Source organism: Triturus cristatus, chromosome 7 (genome assembly GCF_964204655.1).
Source record: "Triturus cristatus chromosome 7, aTriCri1.1, whole genome shotgun sequence".
NCBI classification, from domain to species: Eukaryota; Metazoa; Chordata; class Amphibia; order Caudata; family Salamandridae; genus Triturus; species Triturus cristatus.
The window spans coordinates 1,828,482,740-1,828,505,323 of NC_140590.1; the positions used below are offsets into that span (position 1 = coordinate 1,828,482,740).

The 22,584-nt window shown below is 45.3% G+C and overlaps 1 protein-coding gene across 1 annotated transcript in view; it reads left to right on the forward strand.

The window, feature by feature from the left end:
- LOC146813317 (putative DBH-like monooxygenase protein 2) overlaps positions 1 to 22,584 on the forward strand; it is a 289,399-nt gene that overhangs the window by 247,924 nt on the left and 18,891 nt on the right. The window contains exons 8-9 of the mRNA XM_085615381.1: positions 7,141 to 7,232; positions 13,362 to 13,461. Of these exons, the coding sequence (XP_085471507.1) occupies positions 7,141 to 7,232; positions 13,362 to 13,461 (192 nt within the window). The remainder of the gene's footprint in view (positions 1 to 7,140; positions 7,233 to 13,361; positions 13,462 to 22,584) is intronic.

Below are 22,584 nucleotides of genomic sequence, written 5' to 3' on the forward strand. Positions count from 1 at the left end.
CCTCCTCGGCACCCGACATCGCCGTAGCCATCACGGAAGGCTACACGATCACCCGCAAGGACTGCACCAACAGAGTAGGAGGAGGAATCACCATCGTCCACAGAAACACTCTCAAAATCTCGACAGACACCGATGACACCCTCAGCACTGCCGAACACCTGCACTTCCAGATCCACACCGACACCAACACCACCCTCAGCGGTACCCTCATCTACAGACCTCCCGGATCCCAACCGCAGTTCAGCGACTCCATCACTGACTTCATCAGCACACACGCCCTCGCCTCGACTGACTACACCCTCCTCTGGGACCTGAACTTCCACCTCGAGAACAACAACAACTCCAACTCTTCCACACTGATCGCCAACCTCGGACTCAGACAACTCGTCACAACACCCACCCACTCCGCCGGCCACACGCTTGACCCTATCTTCTCAGCAAGCTCCCATGTCTTCTTCAACCACACCACCGAACTCCATTGGACCGACCACCGCCACATCCACTTCACCTTCCGGAAACCCATCACACACCACCGCACCCAGCAGATGCCTCGCCGCCACTGGAGCAAGGTCACCGAGGACCAGCTAACCACCGCCCTTGACCAGAGCCCACCCGCAGACCCAACCACCCCGCCGCCGCAGCCCGCAGCCTTAGACAATGGATCGATGACTGCGCCAACACCCTCGCCCCACTCAAGAAGCCCTCCAACACCCACACCAGCAAGAGAGCCAGCTGGTTCACAAAAGACCTCCAAGCCTCCAAGCGAACCTGACGAAAACTAAAAAAAACTGGATCCGCAAAAGAACACCAGAAAGCTACACAGCCCGTAAGAACGCCACCCGCAGACATCACCACCTCATCAGATCTACCAAAAGGACCTCCTTCAAAGACCGCCTAGACAACAATGCACACAACAGCATAGAGCTCTTCACCATCGTGAAGGAACTCTCCAAACCCAGCTCCAACACCAACGAATTCCCACCGTCACAAGACCTGTGCTTGCCACCTTCTTCCACCGCAAGATCACCGACATCCATGACAGCTTTGACGCCGTCACCACCCCGGCAAATGCTGAGACCCCAGCTCCCACGATCACCACCCGCACCAACCGCCTGCTCACCTGGACCAACATCAACGACGATGACACCATCAAGATTATGAACACCATCCACTCCGGATCCGCGGAAGACCCCTGCCCACACCACATATTCAACAAAGCCAGCAGCATCATCGCACCCATCTCCGGAAAACCATCAACATCTCCTTCGAGACAGCGACCTTCCCGGAGAGCTGGAAGCACGCAGAGATCAACGCCTTACTCAAAAAACCCAAGGCGGACCCCAATGACCTCAAGAACTTCCGACCCATCTCCCTGCTCCCATTCCCAGCATAGGTCATCGAAAAGGCCGTCAACAAACAACTGACCAGCTTCCTCGAGGAGAACAGCATCCTGGACCCCTCCCAGTCCGGGTTCCGCAGCAACCACAGCACCAAAACTGCCCTCATCCCCGCCACAAACGGCATCAGGACCCTGCAGGACAACGGAGAAACCGTGGCCCTCATCCTCCTGGACCTGTCAGCTGCCTTCTACACGGTCTGCCACCGCACACTATGAACACGCCTTCACGATGCGGGAATCCAAGAGAAGGCCCTGGACTGGACCACCTACTTCCTCTCCGGCAGAACTCAGAGCATCTGCCTCCCCCCCTTCCTCTCCGAAGCCACCAAGATTATCTGCGGCATACACCAAGGCTCATCCCTCAGCCCTACGTTGTTCAACGTCTACATGACACCACTCACCCACGTCGCACGATGGCACGATCTCAACATCGTCTCCTACGCTGACGACACCCAGCTGATCCTCTCCCTCACCAAAGACCTCCACACCGCCAAAACCAACCTCCACGAAGGAATGAAGGCCGTCGCCGACTGGATGAGAAACAGCTGACTGAAGCTGAACTCAGACAAGACCGAGGTCCTCATCCTCGGATCCTCCCACCCAGCCTGGGATGACTCCTGGTGACCGACACCACTAGGAGCACCCCCCACACCCACCAACCACGTACGCAACCTAGAGGTCATCCTTGACTCCACACTCTCCATGATGAAGTAGGTCAACGCCATTTCCTTCCCCTGCTTCAACACCCTCCGCATGCTTCGCAGGATCTTCAAGTGGATCCCCACCAAAACTAGAAGGACGGTCACCCAGGCCCTCGTCAGAAGTAGACTGGACTACGGCAACGCACTCTACGCAGGAGCCCCGGGCAAACTCCTGAAACGGCGCCAACGTATCCAGAACGCCTCCGCACGCCTGATCCTCGACATCCCTCGCCGCAGCCACATCACACCCCACCTGAGAGACCTGCACTTGCTCCCCATCAACAAGAGGATAACCTTCAAACTCCTCACCAGCGCACACAAGGCACTCCGCGACACCGGACCAGCGTACCTCAACAGCCGACTCAGCCTCTACACCCCCACCCACCAGCTCCACTCCGCAGACCGCGCCCATGCCACCGTCCCCCGCATCCGAAGAGTGACCGCCGGCGGCATATCATTCTCCCACCTCGCCGCCAAGACATGGAATACCCTCCCTGTCCGCCTGCGGCAGAGCGAAGACCTCCTTACCTTCAGGAGACTCCTCAAGACCAGGCTCTTCGAACAGTAGCAGCGTCCCCCCTCCCCTAGTGCCTTGAGACCCTCACGGGTATGTAGTGGCTTTATAAATGCTATGATTGATTGATTGATTGACTGGATAGTATGACAGACTGCGGGCAAGATCTATGATATCTTCTACAGAAAGCCATCAACTTGGTGGACTGTAGTGGCTGGGACAACATTCATATCAAAGGCCTCCCTGCAAAACCTGAGAAGGATATGTTTCACTTTCTGGCTATAGCGATCCCTCCTCTTATGAACCTGTTGTTTACTCCCCTGCATACATTTCATAGAGTCCCCTGGATCCGCTCTTGATGAATGCTTAGAGACCATCAACAGAGGCATGTCCTGGCGTATTATGTTAGACACCAGCATGCACAACAGATCCTCAAGGAATCTAAGAAGCATGCCCTTTATCACAATGAGAACATGCAAGTCACATTTGTGGCAGACTTCTTGGTGCCATCCAACATCACGCAGAAGCAATTTCTAGCTCCCCACCCTCAACTCAAGAGGAAGAACATCAAATATGGCCTCCTCGAGCTGGCTACCATAATCATTACCTTCCAAAGCCGAACATCTGAATACCAAAACTGAGAGGGCTGGAATATTTTCTTGATGCACTGGATGGCATCACCATGAACACAGCACAAGACAAGACAATCTCCACGAACCGTCAACCAGCCTCAAAGATCTGACTCAAATGAAAACACATCTGTAAAGAATTAACTGCAGTGATGGGACTCAGTAACTCAAAAGTGATGTCAGCTTGACAGTCCATGAACAGGGAAAACGTCTCAGCTTAGGGACAAATCAGGGTCAACCCACGAACTCTGATGAGGACCAACTTTTCAACAAAAACAGGCGATGTCTGTTCTGTAATGTAGAATTGTTCTCTCTCTGTTTCTTTTACTCCCCCTCACCACACTGAGAACTGTTAATGGGGGCTGTTGGGTGAAGGGTGGTTTGTTAGGTGTCTGGGGAGGGAGGTATGTCACAAGAATGTTGTTATATGCTTACTCACATGTCCCAAAGGCTCTGTCTTGCTACTAGCCCAGGTATTGTTGGTTATCACTCACACACATACACACACACACACAGCTCTCCCTCTTGATATTGCATATAATCCCCCTAGATTTGTCTTCTTATTCCTCAGACAGATTACTTTATCCCAGCATGCAACATTAGGCCTCCCTTCCTTCCGGGTAACGGCACACTCTCATATACCATATTGACCCTAAGTCTAACAGATTACCAAGCACGGCTCCCGGATCTATCACCCCCTGGTGTAGGTTTCCTGGCTTCAATCCTGTGACTTTTTTGTCTTATCCATTGTCCCCCAAATCTGACGTATGCTCACTTACTTACCCATTTTCATACTAGTGCCTATCCACCTATCTGGCTCCCCTGGACCACCCCGATGTTTCTAGTGCTCATTGACTCCTCCTCCAGTGACTTGATATCTAGAATTTGTGCACCAATACCACACCATGATGCAGTATCCCCCCAGGAGGCTTTTGAAAGTGGTGTCCATCAATGTCGATTGTGTGCGGATCGCGGATGCAAGACTAAGTAAGCTCCTGAATTACTGCCCTGGAATTCGTAGCCAACACTGTACCCTTACCCATGGGTAAGTGCAGTTTAATGGTGAGCATGGCTATGTGAATACAATGAGAAGGAGAAACACAAGCCTGACAGTAGATCCTCCAATTACAGATGAGGACATGCCCTGCCCTAATTAGACGGGAGGATTCCCCAACCCAGCTTTATCCAGCGGGTGTGTGATACATACAGCACATCTGTACCCAGGTTGCTCCATACATGTCCTGAGGAAGACCCGCAGGCCGAGGCCCACAAGTACCCCTTGCGCCCCAAGATGGGTCGAAACATCGACGCCCACACACACCCACCTGGTCCACGAGCCCCCATTGCTATGTGCCACACAAGTATTGATCTGTGTATTTTCAAAATCGAATGGATTTGAAATGATAAAAATGTGGCCAGGTGTAAAAGAGACTGAGAAACTCTAGATCAGACTGACCACTGAACAATTGCAATCATTCCCTCTTATCACCATTTCTGATTTGCTTCTTCACCCTTCCTACACTAGAGCACTCTCTCTCCTCCCACACATTCCTTTTGGAGCAACTTCTAAAAAACCCCATTCACCCTATCCCTTGCAGTAAGGAATCTACTGTTGTGTGAATTATGATGGAATAAAACCCTTGTTTTGCAAAGAGATTCTTTGGTAACCCAGGTCCACGACCACTATTGGGTCACCCCATTTTCATAATGGCTGGCAAGCAAAATGGCAGTTTAAAACTACACACACAGACACTGCAGTGGTAGGACTGAGACATGTTTGCAGGGCAACTAAGGTGGGTGGCAAAATTTGTGCGGCAAGCCCACTCGTAGCTTTTGATTTACAGGCCCTGGGCGCACATAGTGCTCTGTACTATGGATGTATTAGTAAATAAAATATGCCAATCATGGAGAAACCAAATACCCTTACATTTTAGATAGGGAGCACTTTAGCACTGGTCAACAGCGGTGCCCAGATTTCTAAAACCAGCCAAAACAGCCACTCGTGCTCTGTTGCTCTAGGGCTATCGCTGTAAATTAAAACGAGAATGGCAACAGTCATAGCACATTTTTACTACCAATGGGGCACAAATATGCAACAAAGAGGCATAATAGCATAATTTGGGGAGTTTCACATAAAATGTACATTAGACCTGTCAGCCGTAGGGTGGTCTTCCCCAAACCTTTTGCCTTACTCCTGTTTTTGCTGAATTTGTTTATTTGGCCTTAGGACTCTGCACACTTTTCCATTGCTAACCCGTGCTTGTGCCCTTTCCTCCCTCAAACAAAGTAATATGGACTAATACCCAATTGGCACCTTTAATTTATTTGTAATTCCTTAGTAAAATTGTACTACATGTGCCCTGAGCATGTAAATTAAATGCTACTAGTGGGCCTGCAGCACTTATTGTGCCATCCCACAGGACCTCGCAGCTCTTTGGAACTGCTGCTCTGTGACGTCTCCCCAATGCTGGACCTCGCAACACAGCCCATATCTCATTGGAACCACCACTGCACGATGCATCCTCAATGAAGGATCTTTCAGTGCTCTACAACCAGGATTTAAGGTGCTCCATTCAGCAGGCCTAACTTGGCCCCTCTATCCGGTCTGTGCTCCATTGCAGTCAGCCAGAACCTGTGACTTTATCCCAATCTGGCAAGACCAATTAACCACAATTGGCGCTTTAAACACTATTTCCACTGACATTTTTAAAACTTAATATCTCTAGTTCTACTGACAGGATTTTTGTCATTTTGGTGGCAAATAATTTATTAAATACTACTTTATTTTTCTACATTTTGGTATGGGATTTATCTTGTGTTGTGTTGTCACTTTATTACTATTTGAAGCACTGCATAAATACTTTACACATTGCCTCTAAATTAAGCCTGAACACTTTTGCACCAAGCTACCAGAGGGGTGCGCACAGGATAACTTGGGGTCAGCTTGCATTTCACCCGGTCAAGAATTATGGTATCTTCTTGAGTAGGATTTCACGCCCCACAACCAGTAACCCTATTTCTCACAAAGGGCACCTTGAAATTTCCAAAATAATGCAAACTACGCCGGTGTAATTGAAATTTCATCCAGTCCTAGAAAAGATGCCTGCTTGTTTTTCTTCATGGTGTGGTAATTATGTTTGATCCACACCCATGGTGGCCTTTATCTTGGTAGTAGGTCTTCAGGAATTTTACTAACAGACCATGATGAAGACACTAATTGGCTATATCATTAATGAAGTAAGGAATGGGAGGAGGAACGTGATGAGGAGGGAATAGAAAGCAGCTGGGAAAGTGGGGATTATTTGAAAGGGTGGAGTGTGAATCCTAGTGAAGTAAGTACTGGGGCGAGAAAGGAAGGATCAGAGTAATGAAGACTGAGGGTAAGTAATTCTAGACATTTAATTTGATTGCTGTGCTGCACCCTCTAAACAAACCATACCACAAGAAAGAAAAGCACCTATTGTGTGTATAGCTGCAGTGTAGATTAGTCTAGATGTATCAAAAGCAGAATGACACTGCTCTGACGTGACGGCTGAGTGCAATCTCCTGGGAGTCCACATGTCAGCTGCTGGCAACACATTTGATCCATTCCTGTTTGGGGAATACTCACATTAGAAATGTGTTTGTGAAATAAATGTGACAGACACGAATTTTCATGCATACATGCAAATGCACACAAGCACACATAAAAGTATGCTTGCCCACATGCAGACACACATGCACACATATGTAGAAGACATAAATCTCCCTGATTTTAGAATTTGGCCTAAACAAAATAATGTCATATGGTTTTACGTGATTAGAAGAAGCAATTTAGACACCACAAACACCTTCATCGTTTCTGACCAGTTTTTCACTGTTTCTCCTTCTTAAGTGACTCTGTTTTTGTTTTTGTAGGTAAACGGTAAGCATGTTGAAGACATGCATCTCATTTCTTATTTAAACCATGGACACTTAACCGTGAGAGGAATCAGGGTACTGCAATACAGGCGAGTAAATCGAGTAACTGTGTCCCTTCCTCTGATATTGGAACAGTTTTTGTGCAGTGCATGAACACTTATGGCCCTATTCTATTTTGCTTAGTGATCAATCAATCAATCAGGGGATTTATGCAGCGTGCTACTCACCTGTGAGGGTCTCAAGGCGCGGGGGGAGCGGCTCCAGCTCAGTCTAAAAGCAAGGTGTTGAGGTCCTTCCTGAACGTGTGCAGGGTCGGGGAGCGTCCCTGATCCAGTAGCAAGCGGATGTCGTCAGTGGCGGCGAGGAGCAATCTCGGTGCTGTGGTTGCTGCGGAATCCAGACTGGGAGGCATCCAGGATGGAGTTATCTTCTATGAAGGCGGTCAGCTGGCCGTTTACGGGTCTCTCGGTGACTTTGGCCGCAAAGGGGAGGAGAGAGATGGGCCGGTAGTTTTTAAGGTCCGTTGGGTAGGCCGTTGGTTTCTTAAGGAGGGGATTTACCTCCGCCTGTTTCCAATCGTCTGGGCAGATGCCTGATCTGAGGTGTTGATGGTGCATCCTAGTTCGTGTGCAATGACGGTGGCGGCCCTGTGGAATATGTGCGGTGAGCAGGGGTCTGTTGTGGCTCCTGAGTGAGTTTTCTTCATGGCCAAGGCGATGAGTTCGATGGTAGGGGGATCCCAGGATGTGATGGTTGGCTCATCGGTGGCGGTGTGTAGGGGGGTGGTGTTCGTCGTGATGCTCTGTTTCTGCGCCTGGTATTACAGATACTGCAGCAGGCCTGGGTAATATTGAGCTGAGGAAACACCCTAGTATTTGTAGTTGTCCCCAGATAGTCCTCTGAGAAATGGCAAATTAATCTTCATCTCTAAACAGTGAGTTAATTGCTTCCTCCTAAAATAGTGGGCACCAGTGAGGATTGTCATCCTTCAGAATTTTGAAGATACATTTTCCTATGAAAAACTAAGATCTGATTGTTATCTCTTAATCTTAGTACACCTATAAGTGATTCTGCCTGGACCGCGCAATTCACTACAAGATGCTTGTTTTCGTTTGCATATTTTGTTGTTGAACAGGGGAGTTTTTCTTTCCTTTTTACCTTATAGAAGGGGGCGTAGGGTGGTTCTAGTAGCCTTAGCACAGATTGGCAAAAAGAAATTTAAACAGTCACGAGTGGAAGAAAACAGTAGTTTAAAGTTACAGATAGCAAATGGCAGAGTCTGTGCTCTGAACTCCTGTCCTTTGGCCTTACTCCCTGGGCTGTTTATAGGGCTTGAAGAAGCTGGGGCTACAAAATGGAGGTAGCTGCCCTGGGGTTCTCTCCACAAACCTAAGGAGCTCTTCAAGGTGTGAGGGGATGGGCAAGGCCTTCTCAGGGGCCTGTGGGCCAAGCACTAAAGAACAGACTGGTGTGCAGGGAAAAGGGAAATGTCTTAGAAATCTTTTAACATGAACAGCACTATTAGACATAAATAGCACCATGCCTGCTTACCATGGGGCATAACCACAACAACCGGCGATAATTATCTCTAAGCGCACTTAGCGCTAGGATAATTATCGCTGGCTAGCGTGAATTTTTATCACTGAGATAGCGTGCTATTAGCAATGCTTATCTCAATAGCGATAAAAATCCTCACGCTAACAGGCTAACGTGAGAGTATCGCTGGAAACCCAGTGATAATCTCACGTTACCTTGTTGATAGAGACTCACAAACTTAGCCATGATATCCTCCTTCCATAGGATATCATGGCTAAGTCTGAAAATTAGCAGACGTAAAAAAGCAGCGTTAAACGCGGTTAGCGCTGCTTTTTTTGTCTCTAACAGGGTTAGCGACATTCTTGATAATAGGAGAAATGTTGCTTAGCGACATTTCTCCTATTATTTACTCTGGAACGCCCCCTTTGCATCTCATTAGAGATGCAAGGGGAAGCGTAGAGTAAAAGGGTGCTAACATGCAAATTTGCGTGTTAGCACCCTGTTGTTGATAGGGCGATAGTTTTATCTCTGCTTTTTTGGTGTTTAAAGCCAAAAAAGCAGAGATAAAGCCCTTGTTGATATGCCCCCAAAAACCTCACTCTCAACAGTGCAACCCACCTCTAGATTCCAGGGTATGGCCAACTGTGCAACCTGCTTCCGAGCACAACTGATCCCTTGGACACAGGGGCAAGAACATTCCACTTGTCAGCTGCAGGCAGCAGTGCCAACCGGTGCCTCCGGGGCCAACCAGAGAAGGAGGCTTCTGCCCAGCACTGCAGTCTTGACCTAGTGCAGATGGGGTCTCTCAAACTTGGGGAGCTGAGGCACCAAGGCATTGCATTGGCATCAATTGACACGAACACTGGGAGGGACTGGGAATTAAGCACACACCTACAGCCAATCAAACATGTGATGAAGCTTCAGTAATGCAATGCAGTGAATGTAACTACGTGGACAATATAGTGGGGCTTAGACAAGTAGTGAAATAGCTATGAGCACCATCCATTTATACACAGGGCTGAGGCCTCAACAACTGTATTATCTGAATATTTAAAGGGAAAATGAGTACACGACAATCCAATGATCCAGTGCGACTCACAGCCCCTTGATCTCCAGCATCAGGGGAACAGCCCAAGCTGTCGTCCCACCTTCTAGTTTCCTGCCAGAAGCTGGCCCCCTCCCCCAGATTAGGAGGAGTGGGTAAAACCTTTTTAGAAATATATTGAAGCTCTTGATTATTTTTCTGACAGGGAAACGTGTATTACGATCGAGTGCATTGGGAAGAAGGGTCATTTATACATATACATATTTTTCATAAAAAAGTGAATGCCCAAAGAGTTGCAATCCCATATGTGTATAAAGAGGAGAAGTTGGGATTAGAGAAAAGTCAGTCTACACCAAACCCCAAAAGGCAGGGCTAGACATTGGATGAGCTTGTGGCAAAGTGGAGGGGCTTGGCTATAAAAAGGCAGATTGGGCCTAAGACTGAGGAACTGCTCATCTTGCATTGTGTGAGCAACACAATGCAAGAACTGCTGTGGGTGGCAAGCAATCTCTGATTGAAAGAGGACATTGCTACTGCCAAGATAGACATGCATGAAAGAGTCGCAAAGGATAGAGAGAAGGGAATCGGGTGAAGGAGCAATGGTGGATGAAGTGCAAGCAATCTCTGAATGAAAGAGGACATTGCTACTGCCAAGATAGACATGCATGAAAGAGACGCAAAGGATAGAGAGAAGGGAATCGGGTGAAGGAGCAATGGTGGATGAAGTGCAAGCAATCTCTGAATGAAAGAGGACATTGCTACTGCCAAGATAGACATGCATGAAAGAGACGCAAAGGATAGAGAGAAGGGAACCAGGTGAAGCAGCAATGGTGGATGAAGTGCCAAGCAATCTCTGAATGAAAGAGGACATTGCTACTGCCAAGATAGACATGCATGAAAGAGACGCAAAGGAGAGAGAGAAGGGAACCAGGTGAAGCAGCAATGGTGGATGAAGTGCCAAGCAATCTCTGAATGAAAGAGGACATTGCTATTGCCAAGATAGACATGCATGAAAGAGACGCAAAGGATAGAGAGAAGGGAATCGGGTGAAGGAGCAATGGTGGATGAAGTGCAAGCAATCTCTGAATGAAAGAGGACATTGCTACTGCCAAGATAGACATGCATGAAAGAGACGCAAAGGATAGAGAGAAGGGAATCGGGTGAAGGAGCAATGGTGGATGAAGTGCAAGCAATCTCTGAATGAAAGAGGACATTGCTACTGCCAAGATAGACATGCATGAAAGAGACGCAAAGGATAGAGAGAAGGGAATCGGGTGAAGGAGCAATGGTGGATGAAGTGCAAGCAATCTCTGAATGAAAGAGGACATTGCTACTGCCAAGATAGACATGCATGAAAGAGACGCAAAGGAGAGAGAGAAGGGAACCAGGTGAAGCAGCAATGGTGGATGAAGTGCCAAGCAATCTCTGATTGAAAGAGGACATTGCTATTGCCAAGATAGACATGCATGAAAGAGACGCAAAGGAGAGAGAGAAGGGAATCAGGTGAAGCAGCAATGGTGGATGAAGTGCCAAGCAATCTCTGATTGAAAGAGGACATTGCTATTGCCAAGATAGACATGCATGAAAGAGACGCAAAGGAGAGAGAGAAGGGAACCAGGTGAAGCAGCAATGGTGGATGAAGTGCCACTTGAAGTGAAGGCAATGAATTTAAAAACTGGGAGATGGAATCAGAAGAAAAGCAAGCGATTGTGCAACTGGAAATGCAATGTCGAAACCCGGTCACAGGTGTGTCAGTAATGACCACTATGGCCAAATCTCAAAACAACTTTACCCGTGGAAAGGAATGCAGCAATTATGCCAGGAAAAGACATTCTGCACGGATATGTAGCGACAGCAACAACATTCGAGTAGCAGAGGTTGAAGACTGTGAAGGAGACACATTTCAGAGAATGTTAAAGGGCCAAAACCCAGGAAGGTATGGTTACTTTCGCCTTTCCTTCTTTGCCAAAAAGCTGAAAGGAATTATTCAATAATCGAAAGAAAGTTCCTGGCAGCTGCTCGGGTTTGGAACATTTTCTTACTTATGTATGTGGAGTGACGATAGTGCTGACATTTTATCACAAGCCTCTACTCCAGAGTGTGAGGCCTGGGGGGATCTGAAACAGCTCTTTGAGGTTTGCCCAGACTGGCAGCCTGATTCCAACATTTCATATAGAAGTATATGACTGGCTGACTGGCGTCTGTGATGGAGAGTCCTTTCCAACCAACTCCAAATGTGCTTGAAGTTTTATTTATTTTCTTCTATTTATTTTTGTTCATGTCGGTGTAAAAGGAAAGAGATATGTACAAAAGATGTTTTTTGAGTTCAAGTCTACTTGAAATTCCTGGAGGTTCCATCCTTTAAATAATGTTCTATAGGAACTTTCAGAATGTCAACTGGAGTAGTTAGCTGGCCTGATGGCAACACGACAGGGTAGTTGCACCAATAAAGGACCCCCTTTCATCACTACAGCAGCAGGAAATCATTTTACAACAATATACCGAATTATGTTTAGGGATTCTGCCATAAGAACTCTTACAATACAACATTCCATTCCAAAAATGACATTAACAAAATTTACACAAATGAATCGTCACTTATGGTAAGTGATACTTTGAGTTGATAATATGGTCTCGATATATCTGAAGGACCACATTTCAGACTGAAATTTTGACATACAAGTGTCCTAAGGATATTACACAATTAATTGGCTTTTTGAGTCTTGCTCAAATCTGCCACTTGAGCTGCATTTTTGGAGCCTGATTCTCACTTTATGCATTTGATTTTTTCCCTTTGTTTCTATGATCTCAATAGATAGTTAGTTAAAAAAAAATCCATTCAGTTTTGTATCATTATGAATGATAAACTAAAGCATTGGGCATCAGTTATTAGCCCTTCCACTCAGCTATTTATTTAATAATGTGTGAATTCGAATTGGCGTAAAACCAAGAGAATTTTGTAGTAAAACTCCTCATGCTGTAGTAAACTGAGGTTTCATATAAAATATTAATCTACAGCACTGACAATCTAGGTCTCCTGCAGTCTAGCTGAAACATAAGCTAACCTATTGCACTATTAATCTATATCGTCTCGTTTTTTGAAATTAATTAAAATGTTTAAGTGAAAAAGTGAAAAAAACTTTAAAAAATACAAAAAGTGTCAACAAACACATCAATACAGAAGGTTTTAGTGTTTTTGGGTGTGTATGTTTTATGAGGTGGAATTGACTTGACTTGACTTCACATGTGTGGCACCCCCACAGGGATGCTTTCATTGATGGACTAGTTGAAATTCCCCTCTGCCAGTTGTGCTTTGGAAGCAGTGCCTTACTCTTACCCTGCCACGTCTCTTCACTTAGTACATACACTATGACCACAACAGATCCTTTCATTAGAGCAATGGCTGCATCACAATCTCATAAATATTGCTTACTTGTCAAAGATGTATTTAAATTATGAAGGGTGTTTTTTCCTGAGCATTTAGCTTGGTGATTTAAACATAAGATGGGAATCAACCCTTCAGCCTGTTACTGATAGTGATGCCCAAATGGGTTTTATAAAACAAATAAATGGGTTGTTTAAGCAGCACCTTTCTTAAAAATCTTCTTCATGTCACTTCTTAATTTCTCCCTAACAGGAATGGCAAATTTGTTGGATCCTTGGAAGATGACAGTGGCTATGACTTCAGGCTTCAAGAGATACGTCACTTCAAGGAAGATATCTTGACTGTTAAAGTGGTATGATCCAGACTAATCTTACTACAAAAACAAGGGCTGCCCTCACGTTGATGTCAAACAGGGAAACCGATTGATGAGACTGGTGCTAGGAGTCAGGAGTAACTTTCACTGAAAGTCACTCCTTGCTAAGAACTGAAGAATTTGTGCACTGTAACTCCTTTAATCCTTATTTTCAGGAATGTGGTGAATAGACATCTGCCCATTGCTAGATGACGCATCCACCTCCTTCTTAGCACCCCCACCCTTTATGGAGATCAGCTGCATCTGAGTCACTGGCAGGGCCAGAAGGGCCTTTTAGTTTACAGGGCATTTCCCCGGGTGGCTGGAGTCCTTGAAGGCCAAGTTTGAAAGCCTGTGGCCACTCTACGTGCCTCTGTCACTTTATCTATTTCCCACTGGTTAATTTCAGCAGGCACAAGGAGGCTTCAAGAGAGAGAGAGAAAGAGAGGGAGAGGAAGGTAGAGATAAACGATGAAAGAAGGAGAAGAGACAGAATAGGGAAGGAGAGAGAGCGAACGGCCGGATCAAACGAGTGAGAGATGGTGTGAGGAGACAAAGGGAGCAGGACAGGTTTGAGCAGGTTTTCCAGGGCAGCTTTTGGTTCTCAAGTCACATCATGACCATTGGAAAAACGATTGTAGAGATCTGATGCCAGTTGAAAGGCATCAGAGGCTATGCCCTAGTTAGAGTAGCCCCTCTAATGTCATTCCAACTAGTATAAAAAAAGTGCAAAAACAACAATTGATGGACAGAATGCAGAACAATGTCATACATTCACCCCAGTACAGAGATCTGGGCCTAAATCCATCGTTTTTTTGCTCACCATGCCGTTCCAGTTTGAACCCAGCCATATGCAAATCAGTCTTGACCCTGTGCCTCATGGGAACAGTCCAGCCGGAACTGCCAAGCCGGGTCCTCCCTGGACTGGAAACAAGCACCCTAGGACCGGTTTCGGGGTTTCACCCCTCTTCTGCCAGGATAGCTTGATTCCAGTGGCATGGAGAGCAAGGGACCCACGTCTGGGCATACCCTTCCCACTCGGGGTGACAAATGCAAAAGCAACAATTGATGGACAGAATGCAGAACAATGTCATACATTCACCCCAGTACAGAGATCTGGGCCTAAATCCATCGTTTTTTTGCTCACCATGCCGTTCCAGTTTGAACCCAGCCATATGCAAATCAGTCTTTACCCTGTGCCTCATGGGAACAGTCCAGCCCGAACTGCCAAGCCGGGTCCTCCCTGGACTGGAAACAAGCATCCTAGGACCGGTTTCGGTGTTTCACCCTTCTTCAGCCAGGATAGCCTAATTCCAGTGGCATGGAGAGCAAGGGACCCACGTCTGGGCATACCCTTCCCACTCGGGTTGAGAAATGCAAAAACAACAATTGATGGACAGAATGCAGAACAATGTCATACATTCACCCCAGTACAGAGATCTGGGCCTAAATCCATCGTTTTTTTGCTCACCATGCCGTTCCAGTTTGAACCCAGCCATATGCAAATCAGTCTTGACCCTGTGCCTCATGGGAACAGTCCAGCCCGAACTGCCAAGCCGGGTCCTCCCTGGACTGGAAACAAGCATCCTAGGACCGGTTTCGGGGTTTCACCCCTCTTCAGCCAGGATAGCTTGATTCCAGTGGCATGGAGAGCAGTCTTGACCCTGTGCCTCATTCCAACTAGTATTCCATCTGCCCAGGTCTGTCATTTTGACAGTCCTAGACACAGCCTGGAGGAGAATGTCCAGCACCTGCAGGATATTAGTTGTCATTTCTGAAGACATCGCCATGTTGGGGGTCTGTCTTCATAAATGACATAAGTGATGGAAAGGGCTTTATTTTTTCCGGAGTAGCATTTGGTGGAGAAATATCTACACAGAAGGCAGACAACTATAGGTTTTGCAGGCCATTCACAAAAAAGTAGCAGGCCAGACTGATGAATTTACAATGAGACTCTTTGGCCTTTACTATGATTCGCTACTAAACATTTCTGTTATATATTGCCCCATTTTTATAGCTGCAGAGTGTATTTGTAAGTTTTTGAGAGGGAATAGCAAGGATTTTGAGATCTGGAGAAATACAGTATTCCATCCTGAGGCTGTGCCTGCTTGCAACAGGAGAAATCTCCAGGTGGAATACAGCTCACAAGTGGTGCTCGTACAAAACTAATATTTCGGATTGGGGTGGTTAACGCACACACCACCCCCCTCAGACTCAATGGACATGTTGTAATAAGAGGTTGAGAGATTTTTGTGTGTAGTTTGTACGTATTTTTTGCTATTTGCAAGTGACACTTGGGAAGACAAGAAACGTGGCAGTAAAATACACAGTCAACAAGATCAGAGAGTGGGCATTTGTTGGTGTTCTATGTGTTAGTCCAGAAAGATGAGCTTGTAGATTTGTGAACAGTTATTTCTGTACATTAGAAAGTTCATGTTACAGAACCTTTCCATTTGGCGCATGCACTTAGGTCATGAGCAGGAAGTGAACCCGCTCATTAAATGGCATATTTAATTTACCTGTAATTCCCTTGTAGAGTTGTATACCATAGACCTAGGACCTGTAAATTAAATGTTAACAGTGGGCCTGCAGCACTTGTTGTACGACCCACTTTAAACTCCCATGCTGACTTGACATTAAAACCCCCTTGCCAAGCCTTAAACTCCCCTTTTAGTACATCTTAGTCACCCCTGAGGTAGGCCCTAGGTAGCCCATAGAGCAGGGTGCAAGGTAAATAAAAGGATTGATGTGTACTTTTAACCCCTTCGCTGCTGCGGACATTCCGCTGCAGCGCTGGGGGGGGGCAGGGGGCCAGCGCGGTGGGCCTGTGCTCATGACGGAGCCGCTCCGTCATGAGCCACAGTTGAGCTGTGCTCATGACGGAACGGCCCATTTGCGTTGTCCCCCCGCACAGGCGGGGAAACAGTGCCGCGTAGGCGGAGCGGCCACCAACGGGCGTGTCATGACAGAACCGTTCCGTCATGAACACACGGCAACCGTGGCTCATGACGGAACGGTTCCGTCATGAGCGGGGAAGGGGTTAAGTTTTATATGTGCTGATAGTGAAACACTCCTAAATTCATTTTTCACTACTGTCATGCCTACTACTTCCATAGGATATTATTGGGGATTCTTTATTACCTTTAATAAGGTGTAATTTCCAATTGGGAGCAGGTAGCTATGTTATGTTTGGTGTCTTTAGAATTGTGGCGAAAAACCCTTTTTACTGGTAAAGTCACCTTTGTATCACACTTTTAAGAATGGCATTTTTTGCCCTTGGCCCTTTTGTTCCCACAACCTGCCTTGTGTCATATGACTGGGCGTAACACTCAATTAGACTTTGGGAATTCCTCCCAGACAGTCACAGAATAGAGGGATTAGGTGTGGCTGAATGGGTCATCTGCTGGGGGTTAAGTTGAGCTCAGCCCAACTTGCAACTGAATGGTCTGTACCCTGTCTTTCCATAAAGGTCATAACAACCCCACATTGCCACCATAGCAAGCTTGGTGCCAGGGGAGACAGAAAATGGTTTGCACTTCAAAAACACTGTCTAGAAGCTTCTCACACCTTCTCAAACCAAGGCACCAGGGTATAAACATAAGATCTCGGACACCAATTCTTCAGTACACTTATGGACCCGTGTATAATCTGCCAGGAAGAAGGACTGCTGTGCTGCTGTAAGGACTGCCACTCAGCTGGACTGCTGCTCTGAAGGACTGCTGTCCTGCTGAATTGTTGCCCTATTGCCCTGTGGACCTGTTGCCTTTTGCCTAAGAACAAGGACTGGACATTCATGTGTCCTAGGACCTCCAGAGTGACTAACAAGGCCCAGTCTGCTGACATCCTGTTCAGAACCACAAGAACAGCAAAGGCTTCCTCCATCTTGAACCCACACCTGGACCCAGCCTGAGTGAGTCCTCATCCACCAAGTAGTGCCCCACTCCTCCTGGACCCTTGTATGTGGTGATAAGAGTGCCCAGGTAGCCATAATCCAAAAATGAGCCCCATAGAAATATTGGCAATAAACTGGTCCGAGAATCAGGATGAGACCAGGACCAATCTTATCACCTTTCTGCCTGAGCTGCATCACCTGTCAGGTTGACTTTGTGGCATTCTGGCTACATTCTTTTCTGCAATATCAAATCGTTTTCAGTGGTCCTTCTCAAAAAGGAATATAGGACCTCATGGAACTGTTTTTAGCTGCAACCCTTTATCTCGTCCCACTGGAGATTTTTGACTTACATTTCAGAGACAAGATCGAACAGAGAAATCTTCCCTGGGCTTTGACTCAAGGCTATCCGATGATGGTGCTCCCTCTTCAAGTACTTCCTGTGCCTTGCCCCACTGAAAATTACCTTCTCAGAAAATGTTTCTGATACATTTTGCAAAGTTTGAAGGTAAGCACTGACCGGTCCCAATCCAGTTCTTGTATCTGAACCGCGCTCCATCATGGTCAGCCAAAATGTTTGACTTTTACCTGGTCTCGCACAACTAGAAGACCACGGTTGGTGCGTTGATCTTTTAGGCACTAGTTTTTATTAAAAACTTAACAAATTCATAACTTTAGTTCTACTGATTAGATTTTTGTAATTTTCGTGTCAATTATTACATTGTACTTCATCTTTATTAATTTGTTTGGAATCTTTCTTGTGTTGTGTTTTAACTTTATAATTGTTTATGTGCTGCATAAATACTTTATACATTGCCTCTAACTGCCTTTTGTGCCAAGCTACCCAGGGTTAAGCACAGGTTAATTTAGTGACATTCACACCCCAGTCAACCAACTCAATTTCTAACAATGAGTCAGTCAATCCCATAGGCAACAGAGACAAAATGTGTCTGAAGTGTTCTTTGGAAGCTCATGAGTTATTTTAAAGTCATAAGTTCATGCCATGTTTGCATGCCTTCTATTTATGGCATTTAAAGAAACCCAGATTTGCTTTCAGCCATCCCTCCTCATCAGTGACCTCCAGGCTACTTACCACCAATTGCTGCATCATGGACTTTGCCCTTCTAGATGTTACAAGGGGTTAACATGGAAATATGCTGCCTAGTATAGGGTCACTTTTAACTAGGTGCCAATGTCTATTCATGCAATTTATAACCTTGACATGATAGCCATTGTACCCAATAATCACTCTTACACTGTCCTTGTCTCTCTTATCCATAGATGTCTTTTCTAGAAAGAGTAGTGAATCTCTTGCAATGTCCTATACTTTGCATTGGGCTTGTTTCAAAACCTGGGTACCATAGCCCCTCTCTCTGGATCTCTGTGAAAGTTTAGTCTGGGCGTCTCTTAAAGAAGAAATGTCACAACAGTTTCTCTTTATAAGTATATGCTCCGCATAGGGGATGATGTACTTAAGTTTCTGTGGGTGGAAAGTAGATGAGTGCAAAATGGAGTGCCCTGCCGTGGGTTTTCTATGAGCATGTATGTGTATCTTCTCATTTTTCACAAACATCTCCAGATCTAAAAAGCAAACTTGCGAGTCACTAATTGAGCTAGTGAACTGTAGATTTAAGGAATTATCATTCAGAGTAGAAACAAACCTGTCAGCTGATTTCTTGAACCTTTCAAGAGGATTAAAACATCATCTATAAATGTTATCCAAACGACCACATTCTCCCCCCATTCTGACAGCATGTTTAATCTTGAGCACCTGCTGCTCCCACCAGTCCATATAAAGGTTGACATAACAGGGTTCGAAGCAGGTATCTATATAAATATATATATAAATATAAATATATATATATATTATCTACTGGCGGTCGCCAGTAGATAGTTATAGTTAGGACCCTCTTACCATAGGAAATCCGCAACATTCTATTTTGAATAACTTTGGCGCCGGTCGACGAATCCTCGCGAAAATTTCAAAATAGGTGGGGCGTTGAGCTCCGCTCCTACCCTGAAAGTCTCGGGGGGATTCGTCAAGCAGGGGCTGAGATAAAAGGGGGGTCCCAAAACGCGTTTTTCCCATGCATTTTTCCATAGGACCTTTAGACAGAGCTACAGCCCGAACGGCTGAACAGAATTTAAAGAAATTTGGCAGAGAGGTAGTCCTCAGGTCAAGGAAGTGCCTTTTTTAGGTTTGGTGTAAATCTGTTCAGTAGATTCTGAGAAAATAGCCTTTAAATCAATATATATATCTGAGCCAGCTTACGGTGCGCTTACGGTGCGCGTACCGTACGCGTACGGTGACGTACGCGAGCGCGATTCTGATTGGCTCTTAGATCTTAGTAAACATTCGACTCGGTCAAAACCAGGAAGCGGCAGCCGCCATTTTGTGTGTTTCACTCAGGAAAAAAAGGGTGATAACTTGAAAAGGGGACAAGGAATAGAGTTACAGACCCCATAACATTTAAAAGGGGGTCAAAGAAGGACAGAAAAGTACAAAAAAACCATTTATTAATTTAAAAAAAAAATCGCGGGGTACGCGTACGGTAAGCTCAACGTACGCGTACGGTAAAAAAAAAATAAAAAAAGATATGAAATGCAGATTTAAGTGTTTAGATATTAGGGGGCTCTAAAAAGAGCCGTTGTGTTTATGAAGTGATTTTTTATTGGTACCTACAAGTAAGTACTGATGCAGAGTCTAAGGTTCAAGAGGAAGACTCTGTTCCCTTCATCATTGAAGTGCACACCATCTCCTCTATAAATGTCTTGCATGTCGTAACGCAAGTTGTTGTGGTAAATGGAACCCATACCATAGTCTCGGAGGAAAGCAGAAACAGATTTGTTGACGTGCTTTCTTGCTTTGTCAATCTGTGGACAGAAATGATTGGACCAGTTCCATTTTTGCCTTTGGCATATGTTAGAAAACACAAAGGCAGTTTTAGGGAAACGTGAAAACAGTTGTGCAAAGGTCTCCTTCATAAGCATTTCCAGACCTACCCCAGTCAAAGTGCCTAGGTCATTGCCACCACAGTGCACTATTATGAGGTCAGGGTGTTGGATTTGCATGAAGGATTTCACCAATGGCATCAATTGGTGCCACTTTAACCCTCTCTGACCAATCCATTTAATGTCTACATTTGGCAAAGCAAGGTCTCTCACCATACCTGTTTTCTCTGCATACTTTTCACTCCAGAAGACATAGCTGTGCCCTACAATCCACACTGTGAACATCTTCAAAGGAGAACTGGATGCACTCAGGAGGTGTAATTCAGTAGAATGGTAAAAAGAAATGAAAGACAGTTTGGAAATGGAGGCATACATATATATATATTTTTTTTTAAACTGATTGGCTGTTTCATACAATTCTAGAATAAAAACTAGGCTGTATGTGTAAATTTATAGAAGCATGTTTTGTATTGGTACAGAAAAGTCAAGCACTCCTGCTCTTTGGAAATGAAACATTGTTTGATGAACTTCTGACCTAACTCTGCACAGCAGTGTTTCGAGAGCTGTTGCTATGGTAGTAGGCAGAAGTCAAGTTGGGGGAAGGGTACTAGGCAGAAGTCAAGTTGGGGGAAGGGTACTTTTGGAAAAGGGTTGGTTTTCAACCAATAGAAATGTGTGATTACATTTGAAAAAAATGGGGAAGCACTGAGATTTGAAACTTACATGTATATGTGTGGAAAAAGAGAGGGAAAGTTTGCCATTATCTGGTTCTGCTGAGAGGAGAGAGGTGTACAGAACAGAGATCCTGGCTCTGATAATTTGCTGTTTGAGTGCCACATTTCTTTCACAACTAACTAATTTTAAAGGTGAGTTTAGAGTTTGAGAGGGGATGTATATGGTAAATTAAGAAATTAATAATAGAAATGGAATTCGTTTTGTTGAAGTTGTGTTTATCATTTTCTGTTTTGGGAGAAGTTTAAATGTGAGGAACATGTAAAATAATATGGACTATGTTTTTACGATAAATTAAGGTGTACTGGTATAAATAAGGAATACTTTAAGGGTTTGAGGTTGCACTCAGTAATGCAAATACATTCAGCATCAGTAAGGCTGGTTGCCCTTGCTGGAGTGTAGTCAGTCACCCAGGCTACACATGTTGTTGGTCTCAGAAAGCTGTTTGGTATTGCTCTGGTGATTTTACATTTGCATTAGATGGAAAGGGGGAGGTATTTTTTTCTGCAGAAGCAGGCTCTTAGCACACAGCCAGCTGCATATCCTGTGGAATCATGCATAGTATTCACAACCGAGTGGGGTTTGAGGTTTCAGTCAGTAATGCAAATACATTCAGCATCACTAAGGCTGGTTGCCCTTGCTGGAGTGTAGTCAGTCACCCAGGTTACACATGTTGCTGGTCTGAAAATGTTGTTTGGACATGTTGTTTTTTAAGAATCTGAAAAGTGGATTCATAATGTGTCAGACTGTAAAAGTACTTATCACTTGCCAAAAAAAAGAGTAGTAAGTGTGCTTTGAAATTGGCAAAGAAATTTCGTTTTTTGACTAATATCTATGAAAACATGACTCTGTGTGCAAATAGGAATTACAGGCAGAGATTTATTGCGTATTGCTCTGGTGATTTTACATTTGCATTAGATGGAAAGGGGGAGGTATTTTTTTCTGCAGAAGCAGACTCTTAGCACACAGCCAGCTGCATATCCTGTGGAATCATGCATAGTATTCACAACCGAGTGGGGTTTGAGGTTTCAGTCAGTAATGCAAATACATTCAGCATCACTAAGGCTGGTTGCCCTTGCTGGAGTGTAGTCAGTCACCCAGGTTACACATGTTGCTGGTCTGAAAATGTTGTTTGGACATGTTGTTTTTTAAGAATCTGAAAAGTGGATTCATAATGTGTCAGACTGTAAAAGTACTTATCACTTGCCAAAAAAAAGAGTAGTAAGTGTGCTTTGAAATTGGCAAAGAAATTTTGTTTTTTGACTAATATGAAAACATGACTCTGTGTGCAAATAGGAATTACAGGCAGAGATTTATTGCGTATTGCTCTGGTGATTTTACATTTGCATTAGTAGGAAAGGGGGAGCTATTTTTTTATGCAGAAGCAGACTCTTAGCACACAGCCAGCTGCTTATGCTGTGGAATCATGCACAGTATTCCCAACCGAGTGGGGTTTGAGGTTGCAGTCAGTAATGCAAATACATTCAGCATCACTAAGGCTGGTTGCTCTTGCTGGAATGTACTCAGTCACCCAGGTTACACATGTTGCT